This window comes from Paramisgurnus dabryanus, chromosome 5 (genome assembly GCF_030506205.2).
Source record: "Paramisgurnus dabryanus chromosome 5, PD_genome_1.1, whole genome shotgun sequence".
In the NCBI taxonomy this organism is placed as follows: Eukaryota; Metazoa; Chordata; class Actinopteri; order Cypriniformes; family Cobitidae; genus Paramisgurnus; species Paramisgurnus dabryanus.
Window position 1 is genome coordinate 45,337,292 of NC_133341.1, and position 27,832 is coordinate 45,365,123.

General features: G+C 37.9%; 1 protein-coding gene across 1 annotated transcript in view; it reads left to right on the plus strand.

Annotated features, from left to right (window-relative positions):
• Positions 1–26,652, plus strand: part of jak2b (Janus kinase 2b) — a 39,636-nt gene extending 12,984 nt beyond the window's left edge. The window contains exons 5-24 of the mRNA XM_065284380.2: positions 3,174–3,319; positions 4,219–4,513; positions 7,296–7,415; positions 7,748–7,905; positions 8,082–8,193; positions 8,396–8,582; positions 15,797–15,921; positions 16,025–16,159; positions 16,290–16,377; positions 16,458–16,591; positions 17,692–17,830; positions 18,785–18,936; positions 19,031–19,181; positions 19,261–19,397; positions 20,826–21,015; positions 21,831–21,955; positions 22,046–22,218; positions 22,321–22,438; positions 25,758–25,871; positions 26,145–26,652. Of these exons, the coding sequence (XP_065140452.1) occupies positions 3,174–3,319; positions 4,219–4,513; positions 7,296–7,415; positions 7,748–7,905; positions 8,082–8,193; positions 8,396–8,582; positions 15,797–15,921; positions 16,025–16,159; positions 16,290–16,377; positions 16,458–16,591; positions 17,692–17,830; positions 18,785–18,936; positions 19,031–19,181; positions 19,261–19,397; positions 20,826–21,015; positions 21,831–21,955; positions 22,046–22,218; positions 22,321–22,438; positions 25,758–25,871; positions 26,145–26,279 (2,934 nt within the window). The 3' untranslated portion in view covers positions 26,280–26,652. The remainder of the gene's footprint in view (positions 1–3,173; positions 3,320–4,218; positions 4,514–7,295; positions 7,416–7,747; positions 7,906–8,081; positions 8,194–8,395; positions 8,583–15,796; positions 15,922–16,024; positions 16,160–16,289; positions 16,378–16,457; positions 16,592–17,691; positions 17,831–18,784; positions 18,937–19,030; positions 19,182–19,260; positions 19,398–20,825; positions 21,016–21,830; positions 21,956–22,045; positions 22,219–22,320; positions 22,439–25,757; positions 25,872–26,144) is intronic.
• Positions 26,653–27,832: the final 1,180 nt, after the last annotated feature.

Sequence of the window (27,832 nt, forward strand, 5' to 3'; positions counted from 1 at the left end):
TGCGTTGTTGCAATAGATTGTTGCTTAATGGTCCACGTAATAAATCTTATTACCCACAGATATTTTGTTTATTAGTGGTTGCGGTGATTTAATTTTGCCAGTTAATGTCGGAGGACCACCACGAAAAGCTGCAAGGCTTACGTAGTTTAAAATTAAGCTGTTTAGGATTTGATGTGTTAGATGTGAACTATTTCTGACCCGACTGGATTACATGGGTTTATGTACTGTAAAAGAGCAAGGCTGACACAGATGCTTTCAGACGGTAGCTTTGACTTGTCAGTTTGTGTGCGCTTCTCCGTGTGTCTGTCTGTACGTGGTTTGATGCTTTCGTAACATGTGTTTGTCTTTCGCTCTGTGGTGGTTTTCTCTAGTATGCCAACTGCATTAATGCAACAATGGTAATCTTTTTAACTCTTCCTTTCCTTTTTAAAAAAAGTTGACAGCCAGTGCCAGCCCTTTTTATGATTTTAACAAAAGTTTAATGTCTTCCAGAAAATGTTCTTCTTTAAATATATAAACATACAATATATCAAATGAAAAAACAGACCCTCTGCTTTTAAACAAAACACAAAAGAAGTTTCACCCTATCTTCATTTGTTTTATTTTTATCACCTCTCAAATATGGGTAGGTTTCTTCAAAAATACCAAAATTTTCACACAAAAATGGGATAATTGCATTTTTGTAGACTTTCGTTAAAGATCAGATTCAGAACGATGATCAAAACACACATCGAGTTTTACTGTTTTTTGAATCAGTGTTTTTGAATTTTAGTGTTTTATAAGTTGGGTAAGATTGCTGTAAATTTAAATTAATTTGCTGTAAGATTTTGCCGGTATTGAGCTACATTCCAGGATCCAGACATAAAACAGTTTACTGGAAAAAAGTTTACTGTATAGCGTAGGGCTGGGTATCGATTCAGATGTTCCAGATCGATTCAATTTCGATTCACAAGCTATCAAATCAATTCGATTCCAATTCCCGATTCAATTCTCGATTCCGGTTCTTGGGATGCTTCCATACCTCTTACTTTTTATGTTAAGTAGGGCTGTCACTTTTGAGAAAAATCAAATTCGAACGGATTTCGAATATCAAGCAATTTATCCGAATATATTCGAATATCTACCAAACCAAATCCCCCCCCTCCCGCACACAAAAAAACCCCACCATAATGGAGATTCAATCAAAAAATTATTAACAGTGACAGTCATAAACAGGGTTGTCTGCATTACTTTTTTACTTAATGTTTGAAACAGCAGGTTATCAACTTATGAATAACAAACTTATATATATAGAAAAACGAATCGGAACAGTTACAAACAATAACGTGACAAATTAAATAGCAGCATAACGTGACATTAACCCTGCGCGTGCTGTTTGCTTGTCCGTTTTCAATGATAGAGAGCACAAACCCTTTGATACTTGAGATGAAATTAAACTTATAGATGAGTTAAGCAGATCTCACTTGACTCTGTCATCTATGTGACGCGCGACAGTCAACACATCATCATTTCAAATCCGTTTACAAGGCGAATGCTGTTGTTGTTTAATATAGTTTACATTGCGTTGTAAAAATGATGAAATTATCTTCAGACATGCTAATTTCATAATGCGAACATATTAACACGTATTTTTATTCTGCTATAATATTTAACACTATAATATGCCATTTTATATACAAACTATAATTCTATCTTGACATGCACATGAGGTTCATTTTGGTCCCATTTGATTCCCTCTCTTGCGCACAGTTGCTGTCGTCGGTCTCACTCTCAGCCTCCTTCCTATTACGAGGTTTTACTGTAAAAAATGCGCCACACATGGCATTTTAAAAACCGGATGGTTTATTTATTTCGAATACGGATATTTCACGTCATGTTCGAATGCATATTCGAATATCTAATAAAAAGTGACAGCCCTAATGTTTAGGTGGCATCAACGTCGATGAAGCACCTTAAACCGCCATTTTAAGCACTGAATGAAAGAATGACATGCTCCTTGGTAACATCGCGCAAGGCAAAAAAGAGGGTGACATCTAGTGAAGAAGACTAGTAATTTGATTAACGTTAATCTTACATTCATTGTTTGCAGGAAAAAAAAGAAAAAAAAATAGATTCTGCTCTTTGAGAATCGATTCTGAATTGACCACGTATAAAAAAACGATTATTCGAAAAATCTATTTTTTTACCCAGCCCTAGTATACGGTGGAATCTCACAAAATGTGGAAAATTTTGCATTAAATTATAATTTTTTACCTTTTATAAGTTATACAAATGGCAGTTCTTTTCCGTGGATTTATTATCCATTAAATAAAATGACAAATACAGGGAAGCAGACAAACATGGAGGTTTAGCAGGTTTAATTCCATCAAACTATAAGGACGCGAGTGGAAAATTCTGGTCCTGGACAACTGTGCCACTAAAAATAATGAAAAATGCACCCGTGATCTAAGGTAAAATAATTCTGTTTCTGTTCAGATACTCTTTTAAAATAATTTATTATATATTTCAAATATTTCACTTTTATGTGTTACTTCAAAATTATGTTTTTTATCTAAATAAAAATGACAGTAATTTAAACAATAGACTATTTGTATTTTTTCATGTAGTCGACTAGTGTTTTAGTTTTTGATTAGTAGCAGCTGTACCGTTTAGTCGACTAGTCTCGCACATCCTAATTCTTTTACATGGCTAATCTTCATCTGATCATCTTCTCTAAACGTATAACAGCTGATAATAACCTGATCACTCAGAGCACCCTTATACAGAGCAGTGTTGCACAAGTGTTGCATTGAAAGGCCTTCATAACTACGAGAAGAGTCACAAATGATGCTTAAACCCCCATTTCAAAGTTTTAAAACATTGCTTAACCCAGGATTTGGGACTTTTGACTGGTGGTGCAAAGTCTAAACCACGTTGCAGTTTATTCTGGCCAAGAACTGGCAGTTTAGATCCATAGGAAACTTTTTTTGCCTTTTGGGCAAACTGAACTAAACTTTATGCTTAAGGCTAAGGTAACGCATGAAACTAATCTAGGTTAAAAAAAGGGGTTAACAGGGTTTAATAGTCTCATGTCATTCAAAACCTCATTCAATCGCTCTCGCGCTCTCTCTCTCTCCTGACTTTATCTGCTATCATAATTATGTGTTTTTTTCCCCTGTGTTTTGTGTGTTTAGTGGAGGAGTGACTTTGTAAATGGCTGGGTAAAATTATCCAACAACCATGAGACTCAGGAGGAGTGTCTCGGCCTGGCAGTGCTGGATATGATGCGAACGGGTAAAGAGAAGCAGTGCTCCCCGCTGGATATCTATAATGATATTAGGTATTAACAGCAATGCCAAAATCTGACTGATAACCATGTGTGAGAAATTTAGGCTAAAGTGTCTGATGGTCCTCATCATTTGATTATTATTTTATAAGTTATATTTTTACAGATTTTTTTATATTATGTAGGATGATTTTATATAGATCACAGACTGGGTCACATATTTGTCTTTTCAAAATGTCTCAGCTGTAAAGTAATGAAGAGTTATGGGCACATTTGTCAACTTATATCACCTGGGGAATTCTTTGTGTCTCTTAAATGGGCTTGATTGCCTGAATCCAAACCAACATTAATTTTTTACTGTATTAAATACTTGTGTAAAACGTCACTGACCATTTTTTCAAATCTGGGGAAAATAGGGAGTTATAAAATAAATTTAAGCGGCATTAAGTGGAATTCCAAAAAGCTTGTTATTAGCGACACGGGTGGCCATTAAGTGAACTCCATCTAGCAACTTAATGTTCACATTAAAGGTGACTCCCCAGTGTTTATAGACATAATTTTGATGGATGAGGTTAACTAAAATTAAGGCAAGATTCGTCAAATGCTTTGGATTGTTCTAGCAGATCCATCTTGAGGCCTTCATATACAAATCAGTCCACAGGCTTTCATAGACACAGTCTCGTAGTCTCATTTTATTTTCGTAGTCTCTTTATTTAGGTTTTTTACAAGCTGCTTACACATTAGCATTTAAATAACAATAAAAACATGAATATTCTTACATAAAGCCCCTCAAATAACTTAAAACTGTCTGTGTCATCTTTAAACTATGAACCTGTGTCTGCCATCTTGACCACCTAATGGGTCCATCGTCTACAACAGTTTTGAGACCTTTTCATATTTTATCATATGTTGGCGGCTCTGTTAATTTCTCACTTCTTGTCTGTTTTATTCAGTTACAAGTCCTTCCTTCCCAAAGACATGAAGGAGCGTATCCAGGACTACCATTTCATCACAAGGAAGCGTATCCGCTATCGTTTTCGGAAGGTGGTCCAGCAGCTCAGCCAGTGCCGAGCGTCTGCGCGGGACCTAAAGCTCAAGTACCTGATCACCCTGGAGTCTCTGGACTCCACTTTCTACACCGAACGCTTCCAGGTCAAGGAGCCTTCGGCCGAGGAGGTCACCATAGTTGTTTCTGCAGACCACGGTATTCAGTGGTGCCGTGAACGACAGAAAGATACGCAGCCTGAGGTACCGGCTTTCAGTTAGCGCCTCGCAAAAATCTTTTCAGTCATTTGTTTTAAAGTTTGTGTTACAAACATGTAAACAATTACATAATCACAGTTGAACGAGTGGATCAGTAGTTATTATGTATGGGTCCCGCATAGACTCTGCGCTGAAACGATCGCAGCACAACAGCTTCAGCTCTACTTCTGTGATGCTCACATGTGAAGTGTGAATGCTCTAACCTGTTAACATCAGAGCTAAAAAAATGAGTAATGCAAATGTGCAGTTCATGGATGCAATGTTTGTAACCAAACTTAAGTTATTTTTCTGCAAGTGTAGCATCTATTTACAAATATATATCAATGTTTTGATGTGGTGCGAAAGATTGGAGGCTGGGAATAATTTGCATATCCTTATCTTGGGTCCGAACTAGGGTTGTGACGATAGACAATAGTATTGTGTATCGATGATCGTCAGCCATATGGCTGATAGCTTATTATCTTTATATCTTTATATCTTTTATATGCACATTGTGTGCTTTTCCTCGCATGGGGCGCGCAGGGGTTTAAAACCAGTGAGTGTGTTGTTCCCGCATCCACTCCCTGGCATGCTTGAAATTTCACGCAGGATTAATTGAATCAGTTTTAAGAAGGTTGCGGTCGCGTTGCCCTTAGAGTAAATCGGCTTCTATTTGAACGAATGAACTAATTTGCATATTCATACATTACTATAATGAATGAGGAAAGTGTGTAAAGTTACTTTCATGTAGAGCTTGCGAAAAATATTGTGTGCGATTTTCATGCGTGTCTCATCATTAAAGCCGGTTTGGTGATTAGTAGTAAACCGCTATTACCTGCTTTCAGATGGAGCGGAATTTACTACAAAGAGGTTTACTAAACACTGGTGCATAGACATTTTTTCAGTGATGTAGGTAAATATTTAAACCACTTTGACATTATGAACTTACTGTGCTTGTTCTTGGGTCGAGTGCTCATTTCAGATGAAACAGATCCGTCTTTAGATTATTATATATATATATCTGTGGTCTATTTTTAGATTTAATGGTTGAAATTCATAGAAACGCTTACATAAGCTTTTATTACAGTGTATGCAGGGCAGTACTGCTATTTTAATGGTGCTTGCAAGATTTTATTGATATTTAAAATTTCGAAATTGTGTAATGTCTGTCTGAACCTTTTAATGTATGGACTTCCTTCACACTTTGATAATAATTTGAGCCTTACAGAAGTATCTGGTACTGTCTGTTTGTTATATTGTGGGCCTAAAGTCGAAAAATCTCCCTTTTGCATTGTTAAATAGGGCTACCACAGATACATTTAAATGAACACAATATTGCAAATGTGCATATCGAAATGCACAAATGGCAGTGGTTTGCAAACACTAAATAATTTTAATGCATAAAAAAGTGATGTTTAGTCAAAGTTTTAGGTCGATACAGATAACAGAGAGACTGGCAATTGATGCTTTCGTTCCCCCAAATTACTGCAAATATGCATAGCGCAATGTATGTGTTTTATAATATTTAATTTTTTATGTTAAATTGCTCAAAGTCATGACTGTTTAATACACTTTGCATCACATTCATGATTTTATGATGACACTTTTTCGTGTCAATCCACGGGCATTTAAACCATAAACAAAGCACTGTCACTTTAATTGAGCCGAAACGATCGCAGCACTGCTGCTTCAGGGCCGCTCTTGCTATGCGAGCGCACACTGCTTATGCGTGCGGTGTGCATACTCTTACTTGTTAACTTGGGCACTGAAAAAAAACATGCCCCGCTTACGCACTCCTCACTAGGGATGGGCACGAGTATTCGATTGCTCGAGTACTTGAACGTGGCATCGATGACGAAAACGATGATCATGTGGGTTTATTTATTGTTGATATGGCGGAATTTGGATCTCTGATTAGCGTTACAAGCGCATGTGGAAGTAAAGACTTGGTTTAGAAATGCGCGTTTGATGTCGTGTTGTGCTACGCAGACCGGCATTTGACATAACCATGCATGATTCAAAAACAAACAGATAATTCCGCGCGACCGCGCCGCAGCAACCAGCCGATCCGCGAAATGCGTGGCAGCCTGCCGATCCCATGAAGCCGGCCACACCTCACATCACTGAGGCACTATGGTTTAAAAGGATGCCGTGATTTTCGAATAGAGTCAGTCAGGTGCGAAATTTACAGCGCAGTCAAAAGTTCAATGGGTTATCATCTCATATTTAAACACCCGCCCCTTTGATTGCCCCGCCCCCAGTTAATCGAGTACTCGTTTTTCAGACCTATGGATTAATCGAAAATAAAAAATGACATAAATGCACATCCCTACTCCTCACGTTTGCGGTGTGAAACCTGCGTGGAGCCACTCACGTTGCTACTACTCCCCGCCGACATTTTGGGTTTGATGAATCGGCGCGCATATTTTGCGTCAACGTAGTTGATTACATCGATGCGTTGTTCCAGCCCTAATTTTATAGTTATTCAAACCGATTATGAGCGTAAAGATTTATTGTACTGCTATCATATATCGCACCATTCAGCAACTCATCGAATAGCAGTTTTGTTGTTGTTGTTGTTGCCAATATCATACAGCCCTATTTTATTATAAATGTATTATTTATAAACTTGCAGTTCATTCTTTTCGTTCTTTTTTGCGTATAAAACTGTGATTTGTATTGTGTTATAACTATCTTTATTGGTACTTTTGTGATGCTACCAAAACGAGGAGGTTACTTTTCTTGTGTTTGTTAAAACATGATCTCTTGAGATTTTACTTTCTCACAGGACCTGCAGACGTATTGTGATTTCGGAGAAGTCGTTGATATCAGTATCAGGCAGGCCAGCAAAGAGGGGACCGACACGAACCGAATCGTCTCCATCAACCGACAAGATGGCAAAACTCTAGTAAGTCTGTTAGATAAGAAAATTGTTGATCTGTGTACCAAATCTCTGCACTGTTGTTCATAAGGATTTCCTTTTATTTATTGTCAAACCATGTTGAACGGCTTTATGGTGCCTTATGGAATTCTTCCTGTTATTATCTATAACAATGTCTAGCCAGCTACCTAATGCCTGTGTAGGAGGCTGACCTTTAGGGATATGTGCATTTGAAATTTGATCCAAAACTAAGTGTTGTGATTCTAGGTATTGCACTGTAGGCGTTTGCTGGTTTTGGATTATTTACAGGTTTATATGCACTGATTTGGACTTGTTGTTGTTGTTGTTGTTTTTATCAGGAGCTGGAGTTTTCTACTTCAGCGGAGGCTTTGTCCTTTGTGTCTCTGATCGATGGTTACTACAGACTGACCACGGACGCCCATCATTACCTTTGTAGGGATGTGGCACCGCCCCATCTGCTGGACGCCATTGAGAGCTACTGCCACGGGCCAATATCGTAAGCGCAGCAGGAAGTTCTTCAGCATCACATGCTGTTTATTTTTATCCATTTGCCCTAATTTCGGCAGTTTTTGCACTTTCAGTTTACTCTTTGACAAAATAAAATGAATATTCATATTAATTCGATGCAGAGTTGCATTCAGCCGTCTTTGCTTTCATTGTCTGTTCACACAGAATGGACTTTGCAATCAACAAATTGCGCAAGTCAGGAAACCAGAAAGGTCTGTATGTGTTACGCTGCAGCCCCAAAGATTTCAACAAATACTTCCTGACTCTTGCAGTTGGGGTATGTAAAAAATCTGTTTAGCTATGTGATGTTAGAATTCTTATTTAATTACAGTATCCATAAATAATTGTACTGTCTATTTATATAAAGCATTTATATAAATAATATAATCTCTAAAGGTGTCACTCAGAAGTCTGTGACCGTTATACTTCAGCTGTATTTTTATTATCGCATAATCTTCATGTGTTTTACTGTCTATCAGGCGTATGAGGATGTAGAGTACAAGCACTGCCTGATCACCAGGTCTGTGAACGGGGATTACAATCTCAGTGGAACCAAAAGGAGCTTTAGAAGCCTGAAGGAACTGCTCAAGTGTTACCAGAAGGAAACTGTGAAATCAGATGGCATTGTATTTCAGTTCAGCAGGTGCTGTTCTCCGAGGGCCAAAGGTCAGTACTGAACCTGAAAGGCTTCTCAGGGTAACATATATGTACAATTTTTTTTGTATTTTATAATCTGAAATATCATCAATAATTTCATTTGCAGCAAATTGTATGCGCTTTTGAGAATTTATCGTAAGTACGTATTCTCATATTGACAGGTTAACTGAAGGTAAGAATTTATTACCAATTAATACTATCAGTTAAAAGAAAAATATATTTGTTACAAAAATTCATGATAGCTTAGCAGCTAATTTGTCGCGGAATGCTTCATACATCACAGGCACGGATGTCTTCAAAAAAAAAATTCTACCTGGGAGGTGTTACCTTTTTAACAAGTTGGTCAAATCCCTCCTTTTCCACCGTTTGGATTGGCAACATAAGGCGGGGAAAATAAGTATTTGACACATCAGCATTTTTTATTTCTAAGTTGGCTATTGACACAAAATTTCAATCCGATGTAGCCATCAAGCCAAATATTGACTTCATACAAAGAAATCAGAACATTTAAGTATACAAGTTGAGTCATAATAATAAAGTGAAATGACACTTTAATATTTATCCCATATGATAAATCGTTGGATTTAGTGTCTATAGTCACAATTTCAAGATCATATGCAATATATTAATTTCATATCTATACGTGCGTTTTCTAGATCGAATTTAGGATGATTTTTCCACCTTATTTTTTGAAGTGAATGTGGGCGCCACCATCTTTGAGCTCCTCCAGTTAGCCACTACAGCTTATAGTAGTCATATTGCGAGGGACACAAGTGACACATTTTGACTGGCTTTTTAATGTTTATTAGGGGTGGCACGGTTCATGAAAAAAATCCGAACTGTTCGGTTTGTTTGTCTCGGTTCGGGGCGCGTGTGAGTCGCACGGTTCACCGGTTCATGGCATGCGCAATGTAGCCTCATGCCCTGTATGTGACCTCAGATAGCGTGTTTCCCTGTCGCACGAAAGAAGAGGTGACTGGTTTGGAGTGTATTACTGCAGGTTATGTTACGTGTAGAAATGGCAAGTGGGAGAGAAAAGGAAGTCTGCCCGGAGTTGGAGGATGCACCAGCGTCGTATAAGTTTGGTGTGTGGAAACATTTTTTATTTCATGTTACCTATGATGACAGCGGAAATAAAACAATAGATAGAACTGCAGTGTATGGGTTGAACGTGTTCTCTCCGACCATTTATCTAATCTGAGGTACTGAACACAGTGTTTTACGTCTTTTTGTATTCAGCGCTATTTATTTTAGCCTTTCATTGATAAAATTAAAGCGGCTGATTTCCGCGTAGTTTCATTTTGCTTGCGTGTGAAAGTTGCGCGATCTTATTTCAGAAATTGTCCCTCAAAGTAATCAGGACAGAAGTGGTCAAAAGTGGACAAAAGAGACGGATTTAAATATTACAGGTGTAAACGTTATGTTTCTCTCTCGTCCACAAATATACTCTCTGCAGTATTTAAGCAGCATCTCAGTGATAAATCTTAGAGCTACACTGAAGTTTGCAGTTTGATAAATGCAAGTTATCTTTGTGTGCTAAAAATGCACATAAAGTTCATGTAGATGCCAATACACATTCTCTTTTTTTGCCAAATAAACGAAAAGCATGTTGAAATTATCAATGTCTTCCCTCTTGCTGTATCAAAATCTAACCTGGCTTTCCTCAGGGATGGTCCCAATAATGTGCTTAAAGTCAAATTCAGTTTGTACATTATTACATGATATAACTTTTTTTAATACTGTATCCTAAATTATGGATAATTAATACATTAATAAGATAATGTTAAAAAAATGTTAAGAAAAAATAACAACAAGAACCGTACTGAACCGAGAACCATGACCATAAAACCGTGATACGAACCGAACCGAGGGTTTTGTGATCCGTGCCACCCCTAATGTTTATTATGAAATCCAGAAAGACATAATGTGTGCAGTTATGGGTTGCCATATTAGCTGGTACAAACTCAGTATATCTCTGCAAAACATTTGTTTCAACCATAATACACGCACTAGAGTTGAATGTGTATGTGGCGCACGTGCACCCATTAGCTGTATCCACACATCCATCCAGTAAAACATTTCTTAGACACTGCCAGTGAACAATAAATGCAATAATTGTTTAAAAACAACTAATGTTATGCTGATTTATACTGCTACTATATATTATTACAAAAATGCGATTACAGTACAGAAATAAGACATAAACTGCTTATTAGTTAATGTTTGTGATGTGTTTGTGCGTACTTTTGTTATGTTTTAAATAATTTTTTTTAAATAAGCAAATAATTTCATAAGCTCGTGTCTTACCTACTGCATAATAATTAGGGATGCACCGAATATTCGGGCACCGAAAATTTTCGGCCGAAGATGGCCCAAAAGAGCATTTTCGGCTTTCGGCCGAAAGACTTTTATCACCGAAACAATACGGCCGAAATGTTGTGATGACGCAAACAGAAACCGCGACCTGCACGTGCTTGTCTGAAGCAACATGTATGCGGCAAGGATGTAATTAACCGCAAAAAGGCGCTAAAGTACGCACAGAGGCACATGCGGTTGTGTCCGGTCCAGACGTGATCATCACAGTGAGTACGGTCTTCAAAGATCAGAACTCTTGATGTGTAAACTTTAGAGAGAGTCGCATAAATGTGTCTCATACTGTATAGTCCATTAACATACATGTGCCGAATAAAGCAATGAAAAACAACGTAACGTTTTTATGCTGCGCTGTTTGGAATTCGCCTTCGTTCTCTGTGTGCGCGCGCGTTTAAGTGCCCTCAATAGTGCACACACGAGTGAGACGCAAACAAGAGAACGTAAAATCTTTCTGTTATTGACAGGGCACATATAAACAAAATTATCTCCAAAGTATTCTTTTTCTAATAAAAACATTTGTTTATGTCTTAAGTGTATGTATAGATTACAGTCATAAACCAGTCTCTGCTTATTTAAAGAGACAGTAACCTCAATTCACCTACTTAATTCTAACAAAGAGACAAATAGCTACTCTAAAAATAATAATATATTTAATTTATACAATAAAGACAGTGTTATGACTCATTATGTTGGCTTGACAAAGCCAACATACTGTTCTTCGATCTAAGCTTATTATTATTATTATTATTATTATTATTCTTCTGGTCCACACTTTTTCTAACTGTAACTCCTCCTAGAGCTTTCAAGCTACACCCACAAAATTTTACAAAACTTTTAAGACTGGTACGTAGATTTATGCTATATCTTTTCTAACTGATGGGACCTACCGAATTCCTAAACGGGGCGCTCAAACACCCCAAATTTTCCATTGACTTAACATTGCGACAAACTTTGACGGGTCATAGCTGCGAGCGAGAAATTTGTAGAAACTTCTGGGTTACCACATTTGAAGAGGCTGGCAGGCTCTGTAAGAACATGCCTCACATTGGGGTGTAAGTTTCACCCCTGGGGCGTAAGGGCCACCCAAATTTCCCCATTGACTTATAATGGGGCAGAGAACATGCCCATATAAGGGAATAAATGCGTCCCAGATGGAATATCTTCACTTTAGAGTGTCGTAGAGACATGGGGGTGGGCTCATTTTACTCAGTCATCCAATCAGTCTCTTAGGATCACCCCAGAGCTATTAAGCCACGCCCCTAGCAACCATTTTGGGCACCCTAGCAACATCTTCCATAGACTGCCATTATAAAATGCCCAGATGGATATCTTTGCATCACAGTGTCACAGAGACATGGGGGTGGGCTTATTTTACTCAGACATCCAATCAGTCTCTTTGGATTCTTATTGAGGTATTAAGCCACGCCCCTAACAACCAAATATGAGCACCCAAGCAACATAATAAACAAAGCCTTATATCTCTGGATCCGAACATCATAGAGACATGGGGGTTGGGTCTTTTGGTCATGTTAGCCTTATGCTAGCTCCATGCTAAGTCATACTAGCTTCATGCTAGTTTCGTGCTAGCTTTATGCTAATTTCATAATAAATCTTGCTAACTTCATGCTAAATCATGTTAGCTTCATGCTAGCTTCATGCTAATTCATGTTAGCATCGTGCTAGCTTCATGCTAATTCATGTTAACATCGTGCTAGCTTCATGCTAATTCATGTTAGCTTCATGCTAGCTTCATGCTAATTCATGTTAGCATCGTGCTAGCTTCATGCTAATTCATGTTAGCATCGTGCTAGCTTCATGTTAATTCATGTTAACATCGTGCTAGCTTCATGCTAATTCATGTTAGCATCGTGCTAGCTTCATGCGTATTCATGTTAGCTTCGTGCTAGCTTCATGCTAATTCATGTTAGCATCGTGCTAGCTTCATGCTTATTCATGTTAGCATCGTGCTAGCTTCATGCTAATTCATGTTAGCTTCGTGCTAGCTTCATACTAATTCATGTTAGCATCGTGCTAGCTTCATGCTAATTCATGTTAGCATCGTGCTAGCTTCATGCTAATTCATGTTAGCATCGTGCTAGCTTCATGCTAATTCATGTTAGCATCGTGCTAGCTTCATGCTAATTCATGTTAGCATCGTGCTAGCTTCATGCTAATTCATGTTAGCATCGTGCTAGCTTCATGCTAATTCATGTTAGCATCGTGCTAGCTTCATGCTAATTCATGTTAGCATCGTGCTAGCTTCATGCTTATTCATGTTAGCATCGTGCTAGCTTCATGCTAATTGATGTTAACATCGTGCTAGCTTCATGCTAATTCATGTAAGCGTCGTGCTAGCTTCATGCTTATTCATGTTAGCGTCGTGCTAGCTTCATGCTAATTCATGTTAGCATCGTGCTAGCTTCATGCTAATTCATGTTAGCTTCATGCTAATTCATGTTAGCATTATGCTAGCTTCATGCTAATCATGCTAACATGATGCTAGCTTCCTGCTAATTCATGTTAGCATCATGCTAGCTTCATGTTTATTCATGTTAGCATCATGCTAGCTTCATGCTAATTCATGTTAGCATCATGTTAGCTTCATGCTAATTCATGTTAACATCATGCTAGCTTCATGCTAATTCATGTTAGCATCATGCTAACTTCATGCTAATTCATGTTAGCATCATGCTAGCTTCATGCTAATTCATGTTAGCATCATGCTAGCTTCATGCTAATTCATGTTAACATCGTGCTAGCTTCATGCTAATTCATGTTAGCGTCGTGCTAGCTTCATGCTAATTCATGTTAGCTTCATGGTAATTCATGTTAGCATCATGTTAGCTTCATGCTAATCATGCTAACATGATGTTAGCTTCCTGCTAATCATGCTAGCATCATGCTAGCTTCATGCTAATCATGCTAGCATCATGCTAGCTTCATGCTAATTCATGTTAGCATCATGCTAGCTTCATGCTTATTCATGTTAGCATCATGCTAGCTTCATGCTAATTCATGTTAGCATCATGCTAGCTTCATACTAATTCATGTTAACATCATGCTAGCTTCATGCTAATTCATGTTAGCATCATGCTAGCTTCATTGTAATTCATGTTAGCATCATGCTAGCTTCATGCTAATTCATGTTAGCATCATGCTAGCTTCATGCTAATTCATGTTAGCTTCATGCTAATTCATGTTAACATCATGCTAGCTTCATGCTAAGTCATGCTAGCTTCATGCTAATTCATGTTAGCATCATGCTAGCTTCATGCTAATTCATGTTAGCATCATGTTAGCTTCATGTTAATTCATGTTAGCATCATGCTAGCTTCATGCTAATTCATGTTAGCATCATGCTAGCTTCATGTTAATTCATGTTAGCATCATGTTAGCTTCATGTTAATTCATGTTAGCATCATGTTAGCTTCATGCTAATTCATGTTAGCTTCATGCTAATTCATGTTAGCATCATGTTAGCTTCATGCTAATTCATGTTATCATCATGCTAGCTTCATGCTAATTCATGTTAGCATCATGCTAACTTAGTGCTAAACATGCTAACATGGTAACTTTTGGTATCATGTTTACGGAAAGTTATAATACTAAACTAAACTTGCTTTAAATTTCTCTCAATCTGTTTTAAACATTCAGGCTAGGCTTTGTCAAGCCAACATAAAGTTTGTCTTCAAACTTTTCTATCTAGTTTAATTTGATTTCTGTACCTAATGCTAATGTTAGCCCTTATTAATGTGCAGCTTTGTTCTTTTTTTTTATAAATGTTTGTAATTTCTTTATTTGTTATTAGATTTTCCCCACCCCCTTTTTGCTGATCTGAAAAATAATCCGATCCGTGCCTCAAAAACTGTAATGTGATCTGAACCGTGAGTTTTGTGATCTGTCACCCCCCCCCCCCCCCCCCCTTAGTAAAGTTAGTACACAGTGATAGCCATAAATGCATTTGTACTAATAATTGCCATAATAATTTATTTCGGTGTTTCGGCCTTTGTTTTACTCGGTTTCGGCAAAGAATTTTCATTTCGGTGCATCACTAATAATAATATTTCCATAAAACGAAAAAACAATACTGAATACATTTAAAAGTAGTTTAATATGTTTATTATGATTTGTTTAAATAGCTTAATATGTTTTGAATGAGAAGGATAAGTTGATGCCGTCGGATCGCATGAAGCTTAATGTGTCAATTAAAGTCAATTAAAAATTGCCATTTAAAAAAACTCACAACAGAGGGACCAGTTGTGACATTTTAAACCATCACCTGAAAAGATTAAAAACATGAAGTCTTGGTATATTCCATGTATTTAACACTCGACTGACTTTCCCATTGTAAAGATACTGGTATGTCTCTGTGCTTTTATATTTGCGATTTGAAGACACGTCACACGACCAACAACACGAAATGATTGAATCTTCATTTGATATATCGGGCCACTTCTTAATTTCATCCTCACACTGGTTCATACATGGCAGGTCTAGTAAATATTCAGGTATATCATGTTTTATGCGTGCTCCCACTACACTGTTTTTTGTGCCGGCTGGCTATTGAAATGGACGTCTCGCTTAAAGAAGGGAAATACGTCACATTTTATCTTACTTCCATCACAATTTGTCTTACTCCGTGTTCGAAAATAAAGTGGATAAATGAAGACCCAGTTTTGACGGATTCGTGATATCTTACTTTTTTTGTAGTAGAAGGGACAGGGAGGTGGTCTTATTCAATGATTGTTTATATACACTTGTATGTAGTCATCGTAGTAGTAAAAATTCAAATTTATAATGGTCTTATGGTTGCGTGGAAAACTTTTGCTTTGTGTTTTTAACGTAAATAGAAAAGTCAAGCCTGTTGGTGTGTCGAAGTCGACGGGGTTCAGAGGTTCCCCTCTCCTCCTCACTGCAGAGACGCAACATCAGTCAGATGGTGTTTCACAAAATCAAAAAAGAAGACCTTGATCTTGTAAGTATCTCATTCTGTCCTTACGTATCATGGCAGTGGATCATGGTTAAAAATACATGTAATAAATGTAAAGCGCAACAATGTTATACGTCATTCTGTCCAGGGTGAGAGTCAAGGTCAGGGAACGTTCACCAAGATCTTCAGAGGGATTCGCAGAGAGCAGGGTGACTATGGAGAGACCCATAAGACTGAAGTCATTGTCAAAGTTTTGGACAAAGCACACAGAAATTACTCGGAGGTAAGAAATGTGTTACTAAAATCCTCTCGCTTCAATGTATTCAAGCACCTAGACGATCTCACAGAATTTGCCCTTGAGCTACCTTATTTATATATTTATATTTGCTTGATAAATATTGTTTTTCTTTTAGTCTTTCTTTGAAGCTGCAAGCATGATGAGCCAGCTGACGCACAAGCACCTGGTGTTAACCTACGGCATCTGTGTGTGCGGCGAGGAGAGTAAGTGTCGGTATTTTTACCCAAAAGGATGCTTCTGTGAATGCAACAGAATCTTTCAACTTGTGGTGTTTTTGTCTTAGACATCATGGTGCAGGAATATGTGAAGTTTGGCTCTTTGGACACCTATTTGAAGAAGAACAAGAACTCGATATCGGTGAACATCTTGTGGAAGCTGGAGGTGGCCAAGCAGCTCGCCGGGGCCATGCTGTTTTTGGTAAGTTGCTTTAAGGAAAGTCTCTCCACTTGCAACGACAGCTATTTCAGTCATACAACACCAAGTCCTATTTACTTGAATACTGAGGTATCAATATAAAATTTTTCCAACAAACACTTAAACATGACATTAACTGTGCATTAAAAAACACTTTCTTTAGGTTTCTCCACTTCAGCTACTGCATTAGTCTAAAGGGCACCTATTATGCCAAGTTTTTATCAACAGATAGTGAGCGCTTTTGGTTAAAAAATAGATATGATTCCTGTGAATACAGTCTTGACTGTGCGTTCACAACAGACGCGGTAGAGGCGGAAAAAACGCTCTATTCATGTGTAGTTGGACGCTTGAACATTTTGAGTTTACTGGCTTCATTCATGAGCGTTAAAATCTAGTCATTCGAGACATTCAAGGAGGATGGGAGGGGCTTCTGCGACTTCGCTTGATTTCTGTAATCATGTCACTACTGGAGCAAGCTCCTGATTGGTTAATGCGGCGTAAATGTTCAGATTTTTTACTTGCGCGTTTCCTGCGACAATGATAAATTTGCGTCTAGTTCGTGCGCATGAGGCGGATTTGGGTCTAGCGCCCCGCAAGACCTCCAGACGCGTTTTTTACATTGACTTAAAATTGAAATCATTCGCACCAGACGCTCTATTTGCATTTGTTGTGATCACGGCATGAGACAATAGTAGCTTAATAGTAGTGCTACGATGTGCTAACAAACACATTTGGGTAAAATTAACCAATTAGTCAGTTGCTGTGGCCGGGGCTTTATCACTGTAACATCCCATTAACAAGAGAATCAAAACGGCATGTCTAATGAGACTGCTTTGGTTTAAAAGAGATTTAAAAAGGAGGAGTGGGTGGATTTTTTTCATTGTAGGATGATTGCGTTCTCACACTGCCAACACACATTTGTGTCTGAACTCCTTGTAAAAGTGGATTTGCATAATATGTTCCCTTTAATGATTGATTATTGGCTCTTTTTATTGAAAGGTGGTTGCTGGAGTGACCACCATTCATCATTCTGTTAAAATCTTTAATTAATTGGGTTAAACAGGATTTTTCCATAACCTTCATGTATTTGTTTTCACACACAGGAGGAGAAGAATCTGGCTCATGGGAACGTATGTGCAAAGAACATTCTGTTGATCAGAGAGGAGGACCGAGCACAGGGAAACCCACCGTTCATTAAACTAAGCGACCCGGGCATCAGCGTCACAGTGCTGCCCAGAGAGAGTGAGTGATGATGGGATATTTTCATGAACCAATATAAGAGGATGTGCATATGCATGTGTCAAATAACCTGTAAATGAGAAGTGGAGTGGGTTTTAGTGGAGACACATATTGCTTTTAACTCAAAATGGAATAAATATACACAAAAAAAAAATCTCAATATAATATAAATCAAGAATTGTACAATAAATGGAGTTCAAAACAATCATAAAGTTGAGCACAAAGTTTATGAGATTAATCGCAGAGACTGATCAAATGAACTGATCAAATAAGTCACTTTGTATAAGTGTTTCCCAAATGCATGTAAATCAAGGAGATACTATAAAGTAGCAGAGACCAAATCATTCAAATTGCCAGCTCGAATGTTTTCCACACCTGACCTCAACATTTTCATTTACACATGAACACTTGACCAGTAGAGGGCAGTGTTTTCCATGGAGTTGTGACCTTGGATCACAAAACCAGTCGTAAGGGTCAATTTTAGATTTTTTTTTGGCCCGAAATACAACTATTTGGGAATCTGCAAAAAAAAAATATTGAGATAATCGCCAATCCAAATGAGTCCTTTGTAGCGCACATTACTAGTGATAAATTAATTTATTTATGTATTTACGGTAGGAAATTACAAAATGTATTCATAGAACATTATTGCTACAAATATAGCCGTGCAACTTAAGACTGTTTTGTGGTCCAGGGTCACATATATTATTTGTTCTTGCTATTGTGGTTTGTAGCCAAAAGTGACTTACAGTGCATTACAAGGTATGCAATTTTTATAAGCATGTGTGTTCCCTGGGTTCGAACCCATGACCTTTTGTGCTGCTAATGCATTGCTCTACCTGAGCTGTTCAGGAGCACTTCATTCACTCATTGTAGGGCACTTTATGAATTTTCCCATGTAATCTAAATTTATTTGTGTCCATCGATTGACAAGTAACTATAAATGTGTTTCTCTAGTTCTTGTGGAGCGAATCCCCTGGGTGGCTCCTGAATGCATCTTAGACCCTAAAAACCTGAGTCCGGCCGCCGACAAGTGGAGCTTTGGCACAACGTTATGGGAGATATGCAGCAGGGGAGAAAAGCCACTCGCCGGTATGGACATTTCTAAGGTATGGCAACACTCAAGTCCTTAGTATTATATAAGATTAAAAAAGCCACCTTTTTAGTTCAAAATTAAGGACGTTCCTGTGTTTGTCATTCTAGAAACAGCTATTTTATGAAAATCGTCACCAACTTGCGGCTCCCAAGTGGACAGAACTTGCGAACCTGATCAACAGCTGTATGGATTACGAGCCATCGTTTAGGCCTTCGTTCAGAGCCATCATACGAGATCTCAACAGCCTTTTCTGTCCAGGTTAGTACTACTGTTATACGGCAGTTTCAGATTTGTAACTCGCTCATGCAGCTGCTCACTAAACGAGCGTTTGTTTCAGACTATGAGATAGTAAAGGAGAGTGACACGTTGCCAAGCAGAGCCGTGGCGACTGGATTTAGTACCGGAGCGTTTGAGAACGAGGAGCCGGTTCAGTTCGAGGAAAGACATCTTATTTTCCTACAGCAGCTGGGCAAGGTAGCTGACAACATTTAAATGCTGCACTATTAGGATATTATACTTTATCTGTTTATTGTATAAACAAGTATTCACAAGTTTAGCTTTATTTACAGTGTATGTGTTATAACATCAGTTACCACTAGACTAACCTGAATGATGTGTGAGGAACCTGTTGGCGTTCATTTTTTAGGAATAGGTTACGTAAGTGCACCATCGAAAATGTTTGTCGCTTGTTTTAACTCACATTCGTTGTAGATGCATTGTGGTTTACGTTGTTTACGTGTTTGCATTAGATAATTATGAACGTTTCAGTTAGGAAACATTGGGAAATTTACCCATCCGCCATTGGCACAAAAACGTAATTGCAGACAGAGTGTGCAAGACCCCATTTTGTGCGGAAACGTCAAGTATGGGCTTTGCGCACAGCTTCTCATCCAAAAATGACCGACCTGAACCAATATTAAGGGGCGGTCACACACTACACTTTTCGTTACATCAAATTCACATGGATAAATATGACCAGTAGAAAACCAGTACGTAATGACGTTTCTTAAAGATGGGCGAAGCCAAAGAACTTAAACTGATGAAGTGCTCTCCGCCCATATTTGTAGTAACGTCTGAAAAATATTTGCATGCTCACAATCTAGTGTGACCACTGGGTTTAAATACCCATTTTTCACTTATCTAGGGCCCTATAAAATCCGTTTTATTTTTTCCCAAATTCCGTTTTATTTTTTCCCAAATTCCGTTTTCTCAGTTTTAATTTTTGGCAATTATGTGTTTTACCCTTTACTGTTATTTTAGTCATAAAAAGAGTGTGCCTTTAATGTTAATGATTAAAATGTAAATGATTTTGGGAAAAACTGGATAACAGGATTACTTAATGACTATAAAAGATGCATTTACACACGCACATACACACTCACCGTGAACAGAGTGTTGATAAAACGTATAAAATAACAGTTTTCTGGTCACATAAAAGTCATGTGAGACTTGCTCGGAACTAAGTGCTTAGCGTCGAATTTCTTAATTTTTTCGGTGACGAAAGCAGAGTCGTGGAGAGCCGCTTCGCCATGGTTTCAGTGTTTTTGAGGGGGTCTGAAACGACGGGAGGGGGCGTGTCGCCCAGATTTACTTCCCCCCCAGTCTGCATTTCCCCAGACATACGTTCGTCTCCCACACAAAAACATAGTTTTATTCAAAATATGTAAAATTCCGTGTTAATACTAGATTCCGTGTTAATTAGCCAATTCCGCATTTCCTTCCGTGATCGTGGAAATTATAGGGCCCTACTTATCCTACTGCCAGATGTGTCACAACAAATAAACGTATATATATTTATATATAAACGGCAGCATTATTCTTCTTATTGCTCAGTGGTTAAAAATTATTTATTTAATCTCCTACAATATAATCCAATCTGTAAACATGATCTCCTGTTTCTAGGGAAACTTTGGCAGTGTGGAAATGTGCAGATACGACCCCTTGCAGGATAACACCGGCGAGGTGGTGGCCGTGAAAAAACTCCAACACAGCACTACCGAGCACATCCGGGATTTTGAGCGGGAGATCGAGATCCTGAAATCCCTCCAGCACGAGAACATTGTTAAATACAAGGGTGTCTGTTACGGTGCAGGTATGAATGCTGGGGTGACCCTGTTTGTCTCAGTATGTGTGTACACACGCTTTTTTGTTTTTGTGTGCGTATCCTTATTATAAATCAATGTGTGTCCTTTACATAATTTTAGCTAATGCCGTACAGTATTTTTGTAGGCCAACCTGGAAAATAGTTGTTGGTATGTGGGCTGTGAATTTTCCAGCTCCCCTTGAGTTAAACATTTGATTTTTACCATTTTGGAATCCATTTAGCTGATCTCTGGGCCTGGCGGTACCACTTTTAGCATAGCTTAGCATAATCCATTGAATCTGATTAGACCATTAGCATTGCGCTCAAAAATAGCCCGAAAATAGTCCCCTGCTATTGAAAGTTACCAAGGGAACTACTTTTAGGAACTGCATAATATCATTGCGCCTGCTGCAGCCATGGTATGGCAGCAAAGTCCTTGATTATTACGCAGGAATGAGAGTTTAGTTCCTAGCCATATCTGCCTAGAAAATTGCAACTTTTAATTTTTCGTCAGCCCTAGTACACGATGTAACTACAGAAGAGTCAAGAAGGAAAAATATCAAAACTATTTAGTTGTTTTTGAGCGCGATGCTAATGGTCTAATCAGATTCAATGGATTTTGCTAAAAAGGGCTATGCTAAGAGTGCTAGCGCCAGACCCAGAGATCAGCTGAATGGATTCCAAAACGGTAAAAATTAAATGTATAACTCTTGGGGAGCTGGAAAATGAATTTTTTTTTGAAAAAGTGGAGTCCGAGGCAAATAAAGCAAGACTTCTGCTCTCCATAAGCCACTAAGTAAAAATTCAAATGCTTGTTTTTTCAGGACGAAGAAACCTTCGGCTGGTTATGGAATACTTGCCTTACGGCAGTCTGCGCGACTACCTTAACAAGAATCGAGAACGAATTGACCACCCCAAACTTGTGCATTATTCTTCTCAAATATGCAAGGTAACCAGAAGCATTTTACTTTACTGCATTTCACCTTTACACACAGGTGTTCGATATTGACATTTCTCCCATAATATTTTCTGTTTAAAGGGAATGGAGTACCTTGCAACAAAGCGTTACATTCACAGAGACCTAGCCACACGAAACATTCTAGTGGAGAGCGAGTTTCGAGTGAAGATCGGTGATTTTGGCCTGACCAAGGTGTTGCCTCAGGACAAGGAATACTATAAGGTTAAAGAACCTGGAGAGAGTCCAATATTCTGGTGAGTTTTGCCTTTATTGTGACCCCATTGAACTGATTTGGTCTTCGAAATTAATCGGACTTGAAGATGGCTTTAAAAAAATGCTAAATTGTGTCATGACAGGTATGCCCCTGAGTCTCTTACTGAGAGCAAGTTCTCCGTAGCATCCGATATCTGGAGTTTTGGTGTGGTTCTTTACGAACTCTTCACATACAGCAACAAGCTCTGTAGCCCACCTACAGTAAGTATGATGATGTTAGCAGCGCAGAGCATTTTTTATTCATTTTTATTTATTTAGTGTTTTTCACAATAGGTAATTGTATCAAATCAGCTTTACATTAATAGAAGCAGGGGAAAACACAGAAAAATCGACAGACAACATGAGTAGCAAAATAAAGCGGCTATGAATAAACTTTACAAGCGAGCGTGTTGATGATGTAACGTGTAGACGAGGGTGCTAAGTTAAGCCAATGTTGGCTGACTCCCCAGGGTTGAAAATCATGGGTTCGATTTCCAGAGAACACACATACTACTTAAATGTATAGCTCTTTAAGTCACTTTGGATTAGGGCTGTCAAACGATTAATCGTGATTAACCGCAAACAAAATAAAAGTTTGTGTTTGCATAATATGTGTGTGTGTCCTGTGTGTAATTATCATCTATATATAAACACACACACACACACACACACACACCATTCATGTATGTATTTCAGAAACATTTACATTTGTGTTTATAATATTTATTTATATTTTATATAAAATAAATATTGTGTGTTTGTGTGTACCTGGTAATTTTCACGTTGTGGGGACCAATTGTCCCCACAAAGATAGGAATACCAGTGTTTTTGTGCCTATGTGGACATTTTGATGTCCCTATGAGGAAACAAGCTTATAAATCAAACAAGATTATGTTTATTGAAAATCTAAGGTACAAGAAAGTTTTTTGTGATGGTTGGGGTTAGGGACTGGGGTAGGTAAGGGGAATAGAATATACAGTTTGTACGGTATAAAATGCATTACGTCTATGGAATGTCCCCACAAAACATGGAAACCAGAATGTGTGTGTGCGTGCGTGCGTGCGTGCGTGCGTGCGTGCGTGCGTGTGTGTATAATTATTTTTTCTTAAATAGTTAAACATTTCATTTTTTTATTTTTAATTAAACATTTGATCTCCGGGTATGTTTGGGTCGCAGTGATGTTACGCAGTGACCGAAAATAGTCCCCTGCTATAGAGGCGCTGGGTAATATCATTGCGCCTGCTGCAACCATGGTACCGCAGCCAAGTGCTTGATTATTACGCCAGAATGAGAGTATAGTTCCAGATCTGCCTAGAAAATCGCAACTTTTAATTTTCCGTCGGTCTTTGTACACGATGTAACTACAGAAGAGTCAAGTTTTAAATAGGAAAAATATCGGAACTCTTTGGTCATTTTTCAGCACGATGCTAATGGTCTAATCAGATTCAATGGATTGTGCTAAGCTATGCTAAAAGTGGTACCGCCAGACCTGGAGATCGGCTGAATGGATTCCAAAACAGTAAAAATCAAATGTTTAACTCTAGGGGAGCTGGAAAATGAGCCTATTTACAAAAAAAGTGGAGTGTCCCTTTATATGTATACATGTATGTGTATTTATATATACAACTTAATCGCACATTTTTATCTGTTCAATGTTTACCTTAATCAGGGCTTTGAACTAGAATTGTTTCTCAATTGGTTTGTTCCGAACAGAAACAGTATTTTAACGTTTCCAGAAATTGACGTTCCTGAACCGGTTAGAACAAAAAAATTAAGTTCCTGAACCGGTTAATAACGTTCCATGTCAGCTATGGGACATAAAAATAAGTAGGCTGATCTTTAGGACATTTAACCTAAAATATTAGTCTACATAATTTTCCTTAAGTCTCTATCTTGTCATCAAACATTAAAAAAGGCTGCATTATGTAAGCGGCATAAGCGAATTCTGACATGCCTACATTTGTTGAATGCACTTAAACATGCGCACACACACACAGACGGAGGATGAATGCCAAAACAGCTCTTCAGGAAGAAGATGCAGCATAAACAGTCGCTCCACATAAAGTGAAAATTACGTTGTTTTTCAGTGCTTTATTCACCAAATTTAATGGACTACAGTATGAGACACAGTAGTGCAACTCTCTCTCTCAAGTTTATACATCAAGAGTTCTGATCTTTGAAGGTCGGAGTTGGCCCGGACACATTCAACCGAATGTGCGTACAGAAAATTGCTCACTTTAGCGTCTTTTTGTGGTTAAATTGTTTAAATTCACTTAAGTGTTAACATTTGCAAGCCTTTGAAACTCGTGCAAATGATCAGCTTTCACCCTATTTACATTTGCGTATTAATCTGCGAATCGCATGCTAGGGCAAACCGTGGGTTGTGATCTGTACGGATCACGGATCAACTGCGATCCGTTACACCACTAATTAGTAAAAAAACAAACATCTTGAGATACTTGGTAGCCTACAATATTTACCTCTTATGAGCATTAGAGACTTGGGGTTGAGGCAACTTGCTGGTGGCAAGCTTCTCATTTCTCCGATGAGTCAACAAACCGGAAGTGAACTTCATCGAGTCTTGCACAGAAATCGTTTCTGTTCCGGAACATTTATTTTTTTGAAAGTTTCAGGTTTTGTTTCTGTTCCTTGCAAAACATCAAAAGTTTCTGGTTTTCGTTTTCGTTCCGTGAACCGGTTCAAAGCCTTGACCTTAATTTAACACTTTTCACGTTTTTAATACCCTAATCAACATGGGCGTGGACAAAAATGGATGCTTTATGCAAATATGTTTATTTGCATTTTATTAGTGAAAGTAATAACTATTTTAACATCAAGCAAGTGCTGCACTTTATTGTGTAATTCCTGCATGTTTTAAAATCGAAGCCCAAAGTGGATGGGCAAGCATCATTTGTATTGGTTAAGCATTTAGGACTGTACACCTCTCAGAAAACGTACAAATAAAGATCATTTTAGACATTTGATGTCTATTTTACTGTCTTAAGGCTGCATTTATCCAACAATGGGCTAGGCCAAGGGTCAAACAGAAATTGTGTGTGGCGTTAATCAAATTAATAGTGTTAAAATGAATTTACGTTATTAATGCGTTAATTTACACAGCCCTAATATACTGAATTTATACAAAGAAATCGGAACATTTAAATATACAAGTTGAGTCATAATAATTAAACTGAAATGACACGGGGAATAAGTATGGAACACATGAAAAGAACAAGGTGCAAAATGACATAGAAAGCCAGGAAATCACCTGAAATACTTTTATTTTGTATGCTATTAATCACAATTAATCGTTTGACAGCACTACATTGGAGAAAGCATCTTTTTAAAATGCATTAATGCAGTTTATTTGTTGGTTTTGGACATTTCACCTCCTCACACTTGGAATTATAAGGTTTATGTGTTATTTTGCTTTGGCCATGTATATCACAAGGACAATGCCAACAAAACATGTCTTAAATTGTCCTAATAGATAAATAGCTTTGTGAGTTCCTGACTGTAGCCTTTCTTTGGTTCTTGTCAGGTGTTCCTGAGTATGATGGGAGGTGACAAGCAGGGACAGACAATCGTCTATCATCTCATTGAGCTCTTGAAAAAAGGAAACCGATTACCGGAACCTGTGGGCTGTCCCTCAGAGGTATCACATCTCATCCAATGCATAATGTCTTTTGAGGGCTGTGTACACGATGACAGTTTTTAACCAAAAACTTTCAGTGCAATTTATAGGCAAATTTTCGCAAATGAGTTTCAAAGTTTTCGAAAACAACCACGTTATTGTTCCACGTAAACAGCAAAAACATAAATCTGTGAAAACTGTGACGTCATTTGCACGCTCGTATTACATGTTTGCTCTACAGGCATGTGTGAGTATTTGGCAACCATAATAACAGTATTTATTTTACTCCTGTAGATGTACGAGATCATGCAGGAATGTTGGGATGACGATCCTAGTCTCCGGCCAACGTTTAAGCATTTGTCTCTCCGTGTGGACTTGTTTCGGGACAGCAGCGATTCAGACAGATATACCCAAGTGCCTGCATTTTAACCCAGAAGCATTTCTGTGGTCTGAGAGCTGCCAGCCCAACTAAGACTCGATCACCTCTTCTTCTCTCAGAACAATCTTAGGGTCATTTATATCAAGAATGTTTTATTTTGTTTTTGCTTTGCTAGCAGTGCTGGCGCGCACCTCTCAACCGACAATGGTTTGAATGAATGAATGAATCGTTATATTAGGAACTGTGCGTTTTTACATCTGCGTGTTTGTATGTATATATAAAAGATGATTTTATAATTTTATAAAAATGAAATCTATAAATTCACTCTCATTCTTTGTGAATTGTTCAGAAGCTGTTTAATGTAAATGAAGAATCCTGCTATTATAAGAGAAGTCTTTATACTTTCTTTGAATAAAAAATGTCTGATAATTTTTGAATGTTTTTCACTGGAGAATATGCATTAGGGATGCGCATACATATCGGCCTGTAATCGGTATCGGCAGATAAAAGCATTTTATTTCACTATTGGACATCAGCCAATTGTTTAAAAAAAAGCGGATGATTTCATGACATAATACTTTGAAACAAACACTAAAAAGTAAAACTATATGTATCTGTTAGTATCGTTAGGTGATGTCATTCTAAGTATTCAAATATCGGTATGTCCGAATACATTTTGTATCTGTGCATCCCTTATATGCATATATTCATGCATATATTACAGTCCTAGTTTTTTTGTAAGATTTTACAATATTGATTATTGAAGTATTATGGCCTTTTTTTAAGGATTATGGGGCGGTTTCATGAACAGGGATTAACACTAATCTTAGAATTAAATGCACATTTAAACTGGATTAACTAAAAAAAGCATTTCTCAGACATGATTTTAAATAAGTAAAATAGTCTTCAATTATAAATCAGATTTCCTGAAGGACGATCAGAGGTTGTCTAGGTTTAAGTGAAGGCATAATTTAAACCTGGCCAGAGGCAGGTTTAAATTCAGATTAACTTATGTTGGCCTCCAGGTTGACATCAGCAAAAGAAGAAAATTGATTATTTGGACTATTTTAATGATGATGAAAGGGTACCACCAAGACCAGATAGGTGGGAAATTATAGACAGGAACATCCCACTGAACGAGTTTGATGGAATTAACTTTCGTGACCGTTTTTGTATGTACAAACAAAATATAATTATTTTGCTTGAATCAAAGCTTTCATTTCACTCTTTAGGGGGAAGGCCTACCCGTCCTTCCCTACAAATACTGATTACCTTGAGGTTTTTGGCATGTGGACCATTCCATCTTGAAACAGGAGTGTGGTTGGAATGAACCAACAGTGTGCAAAATAGTCCAAAAAGTCTGCAATGCTATGTGTAAACTAAAAGATGACTACATCAAGTTCCCTGATGCTGCTACCCAAGCCATACAAGGTGCAGTTCTATGAATATGGCAATTTCCCCGGAGTCTTTGGCTGCATTGATGGGTGTCATATTCCAATAAAGCGTCCAAATTTCAGGACCCAGAACTGGACAGGATTTGTTGCTGCTTCATGTTTCTCTCCTCCTTTATAGCCAATTCAACATGAAAGATTTTCATCTTTAT